The following is a 13239-nucleotide window of genomic DNA, read 5'->3' as shown; positions in this document are numbered from 1 at the left end:
AAAAGAAATGTTCTTTATATTACAGAGCAGCACAGAGAAATTCTGTTTCAAAAAAATAAATGATTGGTAAGAATTCATAGTTTTACTTATGCCAAGTTACTGTTTTTTGAGATACTATGTGTCCTTTCCAGGCTGGAACTCTTAATATGAGTAGACTGGCCTTCAACTCACAAAGACCTATCTCTTTCTGCCTCCCAAATGTTGGAATTAAAGGTGATACCAAGCTTTTAAACTTTAGTTTTAATATATTTAATAGATTAGAATTAAAAGATAGGTAGTGAGTAAATATACCAGTATAGTAGGTATACTTATCTCCCCTGAAAAAGACAAATGAAAATGATAGTGATTGCTTATCAGTGTTGTACACTAAGTATGAGATAGAACTTAAGTGTCAGGTTAGCCTTGTCTTTAAATATTATCACTGCGTCCTCTCTTCACTTTCTCTTTGCTTGCTTGTTTTTTTAACATAGGAAGTATGAAGCCAAAAGTAGATTTTGGCCTTACTAGTTCTCCCATTTTGCTTATATTTTATTATATTTTCTTCAATGTATTTGTTTTCTTCTGTGTTGAATCCTTACTTTAGTTGGCACGTTTTCTGTTTTCTTTTTTGGTGTTTTGAAACAGGGTCTTACTATAATAGCTCTGGCTGTAGGAACTCACTGTGTAGACTAGGCTAGCCTTGAACTCACAGCCTGCCTCTGCTTCCTGGCTGTTAGTATTAAAGGTATGGCCCACTCAGTCTGGCACTTTGCTTTCTTAAAATAGTATTTAACCTATAAATACTATTGTATTTACTGTAATTATAAATCATAGTTGTTGAAATTGCCAAAATAGTATTAAACACCTCAAATAGATGTGTTTATGACATTGTTGAAAATTACATGTACTGATGTATTTCATCATTGAAAAGTAATCTATAAAATGCAAAAGTTCTTTTTTATAAAAGAGTTCACTGTTTAATTAGCCTAATTTTATTTATCAGATAAAAATTTCCAGTGGGCAAATACTGGAGCAGCTGTGTTTGGAACACAGTCAACAAGTAAAGGTGGTGAGGATGAAGATGGCAGTGATGAAGATGTAGTTCATAATGAGGACATCCACTTTGAACCTATAGTCTCCTTACCAGAGGTAAGTGCCAGGAAGTAAACAGTTTACTAGTGATGACGTATAAAAATACGCCCTGAATCGATTTTCTTTTTTTAAAAAAATACTGCTATCTACATTTTTCCCAGTATAGTTAAATATTATATTCTATTTGTTACATTTCCAAACTTTTTAAAAATTATTTTATGTGTATGAGTCTTTTGCCTACATGCATGCCTGTGGACCATGTGTGTGCCTATGGTCATATCCCCTGAGGGTGTCATTTTCCTTTGGACTAGAGTTGCATACAGATGGAGTTATAGATGGTTATGCGCTGCCATGTGCATGCTGAGAATTGAACCCAGATCCTCTGGAAGAGCAGCCAGTGCTATTAACTGCTGAACCATATCTCCAGCTCAAATTTCCAGCCTTTTCGTAGGAATTGTTTTGAGTATTTTTGGATGTAGTACTGGGGATAGAATCCAAGGCCTTGGTCATATTAACAAGCACATTACTGCTCGGTGCCCACTCAACTTTTCCCTGCATTTTTGTGTGTGTCTAGAGAGTGGGGTGAGGGAGGAAAGAAATTAACATGTCCATTTTCAGTCTCAGTTACTGTCACAGAACAAGAATCAGCACTGCTGTGTGTGGAGCTATCTGCTCAGAGGTGATAGTTGTACCTCTTGTTGGCTCCCAGCATCCACATCGGCCAGCTCACAGCTGCCTGTAACTCTGGCATTGCACATACTCACACATGGACTCACACATACATAAAATTGAAAAGAAAGTACATCTTTAAAAAAATAAAATGAAAAGGGTTGGGGAGATAGCTCAGTGGCTAATTTCCAATACCCACATGGTAGCTAACAACTGCCTGTAACTCATTCCAGGGGATCTTTTGGCATCAGGCAATGGAAGAATTCAGTGCCTAGATGCACAGCCAGGCAAAACAGCCATATATAAAAAGTGTTATAAAAACAACACTTTTTGGTGGAACATTAGTTTTTAGACAGCATGTTGTTATATAGTACTAGCCCAGAGTATCCTCAAAGCTGTGGTAATCTTCTGGCCTCCAAGGCTCTGGAGTGCTGAGATTACTGCACATCCATGCAAAAAACTACATTCCTCTGGTCTCATATAGCCCAGGCCGACCTTGATCTGATCCTCTTGCTTCCACACTCCAAAGGTTGGGATTATTGGTATATACTGCCATACTTGGCAGGAACCAACATTTTTGAAACCTCTTTTGACCTTTAAAGGCATTTTCTTTTCACAGAGATAAATATTTAATGATAAATCACATCTTTACTACTTAACCAAATCAGATATAGTACTAGTATAGGGTATTAATTAGATACCATGATACAGTAAAATCTGTTGGCACTGGTTAATGGGATTTGTTATAACTAGTTATTGACATAAATTATTCTCATCTCTTGTCATAGGTAGAAGTGAAATCTGGAGAGGAAGATGAAGAAGTTTTGTTCAAAGAGAGAGCCAAACTTTATAGATGGGATAGAGATGTCAGTCAGTGGAAGGAGAGAGGTATTGGAGATATAAAGATTCTCTGGCATACAATGAAGAATTATTATCGGATCCTAATGAGAAGAGACCAGGTTTTTAAAGTGTGTGCAAACCATGTTATTACCAAAGCCATGGAATTAAAACCTTTAAATGTTTCAAACAATGCTTTAGTCTGGACCGCCTCAGACTATGCCGGTGAGTTTCTGCCTCCAAATGTCTTTTAATTTGATTGACTTTTCTGAAATCTGTAACATACACATGCTTTATAAGTAACTTTAATAGTAAGGTCTTCCCTCCCCACCCCCTTTTAACAGATGGAGAAGCAAAAGTAGAACAGCTTGCAGTAAGATTTAAGACAAAGGAAATGACCGAGAGTTTTAAGAAAAAATTTGAAGAATGCCAACAAAATATAATGAAATTCCAGAATGGACAAACATCCCTTGCAGCAGAATTATCAAAGGACACCAATCCTGTGGTGTTCTTTGATGTTTGTGCAGATGGTGAACCTCTAGGACGGATAATCATGGAATTATTTTCAAATATTGTTCCTCAAACTGCTGAGAACTTCAGAGCATTATGCACTGGAGAGAAGGGCTTTGGTTTTAAGAACTCCATTTTTCATCGAATAGTTCCAGATTTTATTTGCCAAGTAAGTGTCACTGTACATACATCATGGTTTTATCTGCTAAAACAGGACCACACCAACTTGGGAAGGTATTTCTTCTTCCCTCAGCCTCATCTTGGTAATTTTCAGTTTTCCCACACTCTAACTGGACACTTTACTCCTTTTCAAACATTCAGTCTGAAAGGCTCTAAATTTCTAATGCTTTGTACCTGCTAGAGACACGAGGAACCCCCGGCCCTGACCTCCTCACCCAAAACAACACAACAAAACATGTATTTCTTAGTTTTCAAATTTTTTAAATTTTCTTTTGAGACTGGGTTTCTTTATGTTTTGTACTCCTAGCTGTCCTGAAGCTCACTCTGTAGACCAGGCTGGTGTCAAACTTAGAGAGACCTACCTTTCTCTGCCTTCTGGGTGCTAGGATTAAAGGCATGCACCACCACTGCCTAGCTGTTGAAATGTATTCTTAAAGAAATAGAGCATTTGTGATTTACCCTATCATGCTGATTTCTGTGTGTTTTAATGTTTAGTCAGTATTAACGGAAAGATTTTTTTGTTTTCAGGGGGGAGATATTACCAAATACAATGGAACAGGCGGACAGTCCATTTATGGAGATAAATTTGACGACGAAAACTTTGATTTGAAACACACTGGTCCTGGCTTACTATCCATGGCCAACTGTGGCCAGAATACCAACAGTTCTCAATTTTTTATAACACTGAAGAAAGCAGAACATTTGGACTTTAAGCATGTAGTATTTGGGTTTGTTAAGGATGGCATGGATACTGTGAGAAAGATTGAATCATTTGGTTCTCCTAAAGGGTCTGTTAGTAGAAGAATTTGTATCACAGAATGTGGACAGCTATAAAATAATTTTTCACAGTGAGTTTTATCTATATAAGCAGTTGAATTGTTACAGCTTAATTGTTACAGACAGTATAGTAATTATGTTCACCTTTTAAAAACAGACATTTCCGATGTATAAATGTAAAATTGTAGCTTATAGCTGTTGTCACTTTTTAGTGTGTAATAATTGATCTTGCATGGTGTGAAATAAAAGTTTAAACACTGGTGTATTTCAGGTGTACTTATTTTTATGTACTCCTGACATATCTGTATTAGAATAGCTAATACTAATTTTGTTAAAAGCAATAGAGTTTCCCAGACTATTGAAGGAATATGATATATGCAATCTTATTTAAATTCCTGTTAAGATATCTGGACTTCCTGCATGGTACTTATCATTGAATAAGGGGACCACAATGCAGATAATTTTATTTTAGATTTGAAAATATATATATAGTAATCCTAGCTATTCTTGTGCTCATTTATGTATAGACTCACTTATGGATGGATAGAACCACAGAAGATAGGAGTTAACCAAAGTGCTCTTCTGTAATTTTTATGCTCCTGTATAGTTAAAAATTAACTTTTAAGTAGGATACTATCTTTTCTTAAGATATGTTGTGCTCTTTTGAAGATACTAATTTTTACATTTTAAATAAGTTGATCATTTCCTTAGCTAGCTTTCTCTCCCTTTCCTTCCCATCCTTCTCCTTTCTTTTCTTTCTTCCTTCTTACCATTCACTTTTCTGTTACCTGTCTCTACTACCTCAGAAACTTCAGCTTGGTCCTGATGATAGAATTGAATTTTTCTCTAGTTCTTGTGATAAAGTATCAATATTTTTAAAAGATCTCTACCATGTTCTTTGGTTAAAGATTTGCTTTATATTAGATTGTTGCAGTACCTTTTTCTGGTGAATTTTGTAGCAGAAATAAAGTGATAATTGATAACAGCCATGCTATTTAAAACATTTGATTACTTGCGCATCTAAGCTGTCTGTCCCTTCTGTGACGTGATGTGATTTCTGCCCGGGTTCTGAATGTCACAGTGAAGAAATTCAAACGAAGCTCGGGTAAATAATATACTGTGACTCTCTTAAGGTAGCCAAATGCCTCCTCGTCGTCTAATTAGTGATGTGCATGAATGGATGAAGGAGATTCCCACTGTCCCTACCTACTATCCAGCAAAACCAAGCCAAGGGAATGGGTTTGGTGGAATAAGCGGGGAAAGAAGACCGTGTTGAGCTTGACTGTAGTCTGGCAAATGAGATCAGTTAAAGGCCAGCACCCTCTGAGCTCGAACTTCAACATCAAGAGTTTGATAAACACTAAAAATGTACTTGGATACAGTTTGTGTTAGGCAAACAGAAGGGGATGTTCTTATGGGCCTACTCAATATAGAACTAAAAGGAATCTAGTTAGACCATAAAAATTCTCTATAATCCAAACGTTGAGTCATTTCTGTTTTCTTGTGTCCAACCATTCGATTAGGCAAGGCAACTTATTTAATGAATTAATCCAATAGCAAGCACCACTATAAAAATACATAATCCTGCAGCCACATACATGAAATAAACCTACCTCGTTGGTCTTGTAAAAAGAACCATGTACATTTCGTAGCTTTTTTGGAAACCTGTGTAATATAAATTCATGTAAAAGTATTTAAGCTTTTCAGCTGAGAAGTTGCTGCCATATTTTTAATCTAAGTAAATGGAATTTTAAAAATTTTTAGTTTTTCTGTACCCCAGGATTGCCTTGAACTTGTAGCTGAAGTTGGACTTGAATTCTTGATCTCCACTGTGGTTACTGGCATGTGCCATGATTGCAAGTGCTTTTTAAGAGACATTAGTTCAAACCATTAAGGTTATTAAAGACCTTTTCTTTTTTTAAAGATTTATTATGTGTACAGCATTCTGCCTACATGTTATGACTGCAGGCCAGAAGAGGCCACCAGCTTGCATTATTGATGGTTATGAGCCACCATGTGGTTGCTGGGAAATTGAACTTAGGACCTCCGGAAGACAAAATGGCATGTTTAACTATTGCTATTTATAGAAGAGATGTTTACAACTTGATGAATTATCAAAGGTTGTGAGCCACCATTTGGGTGCTAGGAATGAAACTCAGCTCCCCTGGGAAGAGTAGACAAAGTTCCTAATGGCTGAGTTATCCAGCTCCAACAAAGAAGTTTAAAAAGAAGCTTGTGGCATTTTATAAGGTGCTTGATATTTAAAAACAATGTGAACAATGTTTATTCACTGATAATGTTATAAACTCACATTGATAGGTTTTATGCTCATTAAAATCTATCCCCCCCAGGAACCAAAATTTAAAAAAAACAATTACACCGTTTAGATGGTAGTTTTTAGCAAAAGTTTTTTTTTTTTTAAAGATTTATTTATTTTATGTATATGAATACACTGTAGCTGTCTTCAGACACACCAGAAGAGGGCATCGGATCCCATTACAGATGGTTGTGAGCCACCATGTGGTTGCTGGGAATTGAACTCGGGACCTCTGGAAGAGCAGTCAGTGCTCTTAACCACTGAGCCATCTCTCCAGCCTGCAAAAAGTATTCTTTAAGCAATTTTTTGATAGTGAGTTTTCTGTCTATTGCTAAAGTATCAGCTTGTGTAAGTTAAAAGTCATCCAGAGAATTTAGGGACTGCTACAACTCATGTCTATTTATAGTATTTCTCAGTGTGAATGTATCTCAAAGAAAAACTGAACAGGTAAGAGCTTGTGTGATAAGGTTGAACACAGCAAGTACTGTGTGCTGTATAGCTGGGAAAGAGGTTTTGTGTTTTAAACGAACCTTTTTTCATTTTTATGAAGCAGAACTCCCCTGTGTAGTTGAGGCAGTTAATTGTCCCAACTGCTTATGACTGTAGCCCAGGCTGGCCGCCTGCCTCCATCTTCCCTACCTGTACCCTTATTTTTGTACCACCTATGGAAACAGGCAAAGGAGTATAAGCATATGCAGTGTATATGACCTGGGGAGCACTCGGGCTCTCCTGTGTGCAGAAGCTATTTGCTTTCCTGCTGGCCGAACCAGGGCTCTCAAGGGAAGATGGAACTCCGCCCCTTTCATGCCTCCCATCTTTTATGGCGGGTAAAAGACTTGGAACCGAGTGACTCGAAGGGGCAGCAGGGACCCGGCTTCCGGCGTCCCCGGGGGCGGGGCCACGCGTGACGCACTCCCTGCCCTGACGCGGCGCTGAGCGTCGTTTCCCGGGCGACCGCGGGCAGCGAGCCGCCTGCCATGGAGCGCAGGGTGGTCAAGCCGCCGGGGCAGGATATGGTGGTGGAGCGTCTCAAGAGCCGCTACGGCCTGGCGGGACGGTGCTCCGTGGAGGTGAGGCCGGTGGAAGCCGCGCTGGGCTCTGCTGGGCAGCCGCGGGAGGTCGCTGGCCCTGCCTTCCTCCGGGCGGCTCAGCGGCAAGCGCTCTCCCTCCCTCCGGGAAACTGCCCAGACGGACGGGGCCGGGCTCTGGTCCAGGTAACCAGCGCTGGCGGAGAGCGGCCAGCTGGGAGTGCGGCAGGCAGGAAAGCCGCTCACTCTGAAGTAATTGCAAACTTAGAGAAAAGTTGTGGCGGCGATGTGCATTCCTGGAGTCTTCCCTGGAGGGAGCCCATTCACCAGGAGACTCTTGCCATTTTTTTTTTTTTTCGGTTTTTCGAGACAGGGTTTCTCTGTGTAGCCCTGGCTATCCTGGAACTCATTCTGTAGACCAGGCTGTCCTCGAACTCAGAAATCCGCCTGCCCAAGTGCTAGGATTAAAGGTGTGTGCCACCACTGCCTGGCGACTCTTGCCATTTTTGAGGCGGGCCCCCCACTGAGGTCATTTGCTAATATCCTGTGAGAGGTTGGCCAGATCACATCTTCAATGAAGCCTGGAAGAATAGAAGCAGGGAAACCAGTTGCAGACCTCAGTTTGCACGACAGGGTTCATTGTTGTTTTTGTTGTTGTTGTTGTTTTGGGTTTGTTTTGTTTTTTTAATCACCCTCCTTTAATAACAGTTAGGAACAGTTAGGTGTTTAAAGTTCAACTGAGAAGCCTGCTTGACAGCCCAGCATGTTCAAGGTTATATAAAGCATAACAATGTTGTCTTCAAAAAAACCATCTGAGGTATGAGACCATCATTTACCCAAACTTCTCCAGAAGTTGTGGAAGGTCGCAGGCATTCCTCTGTTCCTTCCCACATTTGCTGGCATTCTAAAACCCCTTTTTGAGAAATATCAATATTTCTCAGTGTTCCCGTGACCATGACACAAATTCATTCTGTCCTCACGTAACCCTGACACCCCAACACGTACTCCTAGTTTGCTTTTCCTGTGAAGCACATTCTCTTTTAAAGCCTTAGTGACGTTTTCCAGGAAATTTAGTATTGTGACAATAATACAGGACAATGTATAGTTTGTACACAGATTATCTCAGTTATAGCCTTTTGTAGAAAGTATACCTTAGTGCAGATACTACCTGGGGCCTGAATGATGGTCTGTTGTTGCCTTTAATCTACAACAGATGTCCACACCTAGTTTCTTAGAACACTAGTGCTTGTACAAGGTGAAAGATGTGTGTATCAGAATGTCTCTCAGTTTGAATTTGCCTAACGGATAGCATCTGATTTGATTCTGGTTTTGTATTTTTGGCAGGAAAACGACATGCCTGATGTGTGGGCTGCCCCGATGAATCAACAGGTACATGCTGTTTGCTTGTGTAATTAGTGATGCTGAGGTTGGGTTGGGTAGTGCCCCTAGGTTTGTCCATGTTAACCTTTGTAATTATGAAAAAGTATTTTAAGAGAATATGTCTTAGTGTTTAACTTAAGTGTATCTTTCCCCCCCGCCTAGCATGAGCTTTCAAATTTTGACCAGACTAAATACAAAAGAAGAATTCTGACCTCCCCAGGTAAGCCAAAAGAATATTTTATATATTTGAATATTTTTAACAAACTTAACTTGAGAGAGATTTATAGAAATGTCTACACCTAGGCTTCTTGTTACTCATTTTTCATTTAAAAAAAATTCAGTCTGGTAATCACTTAATTGTGAATTTAGAGGTGAATTTGTGAGGTATCTTCTAAAATTAAATTTATTGAGGGTTTTTGGTGTGTGTGTGTGAGATGTAATTTATAATGTGTGTGCCTTCCTTTTATTCTCATCTGTGGTGCTGAGAGTCAAATCTAGACCATTAATCCGTTCTAAGCAAGTTGATTGGTGCTAAGCAAGTGCTCAGTCATTAAACCATGTCCCCAGCTGGTACATTTGCTTTTGAAAATATTAAAAATTTGTACTGAGAATACTGGGTGAAAAACACTAGTGAATAAGCATTGTTTAGGCAAGAAAGAATGTACCAGAATCAAAAATAAAGAAAAAGTTTATCAAGTAAATGTACTTGGAAAACATAATTTTACTGTGGGCCGTAATTTTTTTGATAAGCTGAAACATTTTTATGGTAATAAGCATTAACAATTAATCCATGAATTTGTTAATACTTCAGAGTTAATATTTATCAGTTAAGCATAGTAATCATTAAACTTTGATAGTTACAGCATGAATACTGTCTTTAATTTCATCAAGATGTGGGAGCTGGGTCTAAGGAATGGCTGGTAGACTGGAGAGCTGTATTGGTCTGGTTTACACAAGTCTGGGGGTTCAGCCTGATTTCCACAACACGTTACGTAATAGTAGGAGACAAACTGCACTCTCGGATGAAAGCATGAATGAACTTGATGATAAGTTAAGAAACACTCTCGGTGAAACACCCTGCCTGCAAGGATTTGAGTACAGCCCTTTCAGAAAAGCTACGTGTGACATTAAAGGTAGAGTGGTTACAGTTTCTGGAATGTCAGAATTAGGTCTGTAAGACGGCATGAGATCATTCAAAGGAAAAAAGGAGGTAACTAGTTAAAGTGGTTGTAAGTAACCATCAAAAAGAACTGACTGCAAATACTCCGGGTCTTTAGAATTTATTAGAAGAAAGGAGTAATTTCCACTGCTAACAAAGTCAATGAAGAGAGGTTACAAAAGGCTTTAGAAATTAGCAAACTCTTAAAAAAGGTCAACTTGGACTAGAAATTATAAGATTATCTGGTAATACAGTTTATATTTACCGAGTTTATAGTCACAAGTGGTAATCCTAAAACCCTAAGTATCCTTTGAGACCATTTTATGTTTCTTCTGAGTTTTTTTTTTTTTTTAATGGTTAAGGACTGCTTTATTGATAAATATTGATCCCCAAAGAAGAGCTCAGTTACTCATCAGGTTCCTGATGTGCACCTGTGTGGGGTTAAAGATGTGCACCATCACTGGACAGTAGTGGTACATGCCTTTAATCACAGCACTTGGGAGGCAGAGGCAGGTGGATTTCTGAGTTTGAGGCCAGCCTGGTCTACAGAGGGAGTTCCAGGACAGCCAGAGAGCTACACAGAGAAACCCTGTCTTGAAACCAAAAAATAAAAAAAGAATGAATGAATGAATGAATAAATAAACAAATAAAGTGCACCATCACAGCTGGCTTTCATTAATAATTCTTAATCATAATCATATCAATTCTCTAGTAGGAAGATAGACTAACATTGGATTGGAAAACAGGTTCTTTCTTGGGCTTCCGAGAAAAAACACCTCAACATCTCCAGTATAAAAAGATGGAAGAGGATCATTAATTTGATCAACCCACATCAGAGAAACTTGTTGCAGTTGATGGAAATTAGCACAGAGAACCACAACTGGACAATGTGTAGAGAGTGAGATTTTGGAGCACTCAACCCTATACGGGATCTCTCTATCAAAATTCTCCCTCTGAGCTCAGTGATCTATGTGGAAGAGGAGGCAGAAAGGCTGTAAGAGCTAGAGTGGTAGATGACTCCAAGCAAACAGAACCTTCCAGACACAGGAGGACTGATACACACAGTAGGATTGATGCACATATGATCTCAGACCGACCCGCTCACACAGAGTCTGCACAGTTCAAACAAAATGGCAGCATCAGCGCTGAGAGGGGCAAGTGAACATGGGGTTCCACCCCTAACCAAGAAGCCACCTGCAACTGACATGTGCGGCCCAAGGGAAAATCAGTTCTCTCCAGTGGAAAACACTGGATGTGGCGTTTACAATCCCAGGGCAGTCCCTCTGCCCAGAAAGTTGGCCAACACAAAATAAACTAAGTCGTATTTTTGTGGATGTTTTGTTTCATTTTGATTTGTTTGGCCATTTCTTATTTATTCTTTGATTTTTTTTTGTTTGTTATTTTTGTAGGTTTGTGTGTGTACATGTGAATGTGTGTTTCTTGTTTTGTTTTGCTTTGTTTTTAATTTTTGCTCTTTTTTTGTTTTGTTTTTGAAAGAAAATAGTGCATTGGGTAGGGAGATGGGTAGGATCTGGGAGGAGTTGAGGAGGGGGAAAATATAAAAATATATTGTATGAAAAAAATGTTTTTAACTAAGAAAGGAATGATGGGGCCAGAGAAATGGCTTCATGGTTAAGAGTGCACACTGGATGCTAGAGAGGTTGGCTCAGTACACACTCTGCTCTTGAAGACAATGCGGGTTTGATTCTCTGCACCCACATGGCAACTCTAAGCCTTTTGTAACTCCAGATCCAGGGGATCCCATACCCACTTCTGGCCTCTGACAGGCACTATGACACACAGTCATACATGCAGGCAATACACTCGTTCACATTAAGAACAAAAACCCAGAGTGCATACTGCTTTCCAAAGGACGTACATTTGGTTCCCAACACTCATATTGGTTAAAAACTACCTATAACTTCAGCTCTGGGGAAAGGGAGATCTCGCACAAACACCCTGTTCTGGTTACTGGTACATACACACAGACACACACTCTATGTCTGTCTGTCTATCATCTATCTATCTATCTATCTATCTATCTATCTATCTATCTATCTATCTAAATGAATGGCAGTTAATAAGTCAGTTTTTACATTTTTGCATCAGATGTGGGGTTGTTTCTGACTAGCACTGCAAATAAGAATCTCTCTGATCTGTGCTGTATCTAGCTTGTCTTCAGCCTTCTGAACCATAGCTTCTAAAAGGTTTAACTCTTTGTATTGAAACATTAAATATTTAAGAGATTTTTTTTTTCCTTAAAAGTTCATCAAGTGCTCAACAGACACGCCCACATCTGATGCAGACAGTCCCCCCAGAGACTTCTTTAGCTAGCTCTGGGCTGTGTGAGATTGACTGCTGAAGCAAGCTGAGAGAGACCCAGGCTGTCCCCGTCTCCCAAGTGCTGTAATTATGTTAGCATCATAATGCCTAGTTATTTTGAATTTTTGAAATGTACATAATTTATGGAGCTTGCTGTGGTAGATTATACCAGGTAATTGTGGTGGTTTGAATAAAGATGGCCCCCATAGGGAAGCCCCATATTAGGCCATATGGCTTCGCTGGAGGAAGTGTGTCACTGGGGGTGGGCTTTGAGGTCTTAGAAACTCAAGCCAGGCCTAGTGGCTCACTGTCTCTTCCTGGTGCCTACGAATCCAGATAATGAACTCTCAGCTACCTGTCCAGCACCTTGTCTGTCTGCATGCCACCACCATGCTTCCACCATGACTATAAGGGACTAACCCCCTGAACTGTAATATAAGCCGTGGTCATAGCACCTCTTTACAGCAATAGAAGCTCTAACTGAGACAGTGATTAATCTATTTTATTTTTATCTGAAGTGAGTGTCTTTCTTTCTCCTGGATTTGGACGAGGCTTACAGTTGTTAAAAAACAGATGCTCTAGGACCTCCTGTGTAGGAGGCCAGAAGGCTGTGTGCTGCTTTCCAGGTAATAGCACCTGGTTCACATCCGTTCTCTGGTCTTTAGGGTCCTAACATGTACAAGAGGCTTATATGTAAGTCACCTAGTCTTGCTGTCATTGCCTGGGTCAAATAAGAGTGGAAGAGCAGGGGGCTGGAGGGATGGCTCAGAGCTTAAAAGCACTGACTGCTTTTCCTGAGTTCAATTCCCAGCAAAAACATGGTGGCTCACAACCATGTGTAATGGGATCTGTTGCCCTCTTCACGTGTGTCTGAAGGCAGCTATAGTGTACCCGTGTAAAATAAATAAATAAATCTTTAAGAAATAGAAGAGCATTGTGTAATCAGTAAAGTATAATGTGAATATGAAACTCAGTGTGGATCCTCTAAG

The 13239-nt window shown here is 39.5% G+C and overlaps 2 protein-coding genes across 6 annotated transcripts in view; both read left to right on the top strand.

Moving 5' to 3' along the window:
* Positions 1-5031, top strand: part of LOC116075526 (E3 SUMO-protein ligase RanBP2) — a 49567-nt gene extending 44536 nt beyond the window's left edge. For all 3 annotated transcript variants that reach the window (XM_031348771.1, XM_031348772.1, XM_031348770.1), the window contains 4 exons: positions 983-1128; positions 2529-2802; positions 2922-3256; positions 3796-5031. In XM_031348771.1, coding sequence (XP_031204631.1) covers positions 983-1128; positions 2529-2802; positions 2922-3256; positions 3796-4101 — 1061 coding nt within the window. In that variant the 3' untranslated portion in view covers positions 4102-5031. The remainder of the gene's footprint in view (positions 1-982; positions 1129-2528; positions 2803-2921; positions 3257-3795) is intronic.
* A 2102-nt stretch (positions 5032-7133) lies between these two features.
* Ccdc138 (coiled-coil domain containing 138) overlaps positions 7134-13239 on the top strand; it is a 58095-nt gene continuing 51989 nt past the window's right edge. For 2 of the 3 annotated variants that reach the window (XR_004112416.1, XM_031348102.1), the window contains exons 1-3: positions 7135-7431; positions 8734-8778; positions 8932-8989. Coding sequence is in view for 2 of the 3 variants with exons in the window: in XM_031348102.1 (XP_031203962.1) it covers positions 7339-7431; positions 8734-8778; positions 8932-8989 (196 nt within the window). In the remaining variant the exon portion in view is untranslated. Of the gene's footprint in view, positions 7432-8733; positions 8779-8931; positions 8990-13239 lie in introns of all 3 variants that reach the window. The other variant, XM_031348103.1, reaches the window with a different exon arrangement.

This window comes from Mastomys coucha, unplaced genomic scaffold (genome assembly GCF_008632895.1).
Source record: "Mastomys coucha isolate ucsf_1 unplaced genomic scaffold, UCSF_Mcou_1 pScaffold3, whole genome shotgun sequence".
NCBI classification, from domain to species: Eukaryota; Metazoa; Chordata; class Mammalia; order Rodentia; family Muridae; genus Mastomys; species Mastomys coucha.
This window is presented reverse-complemented; position numbering and strand designations above follow the sequence as displayed.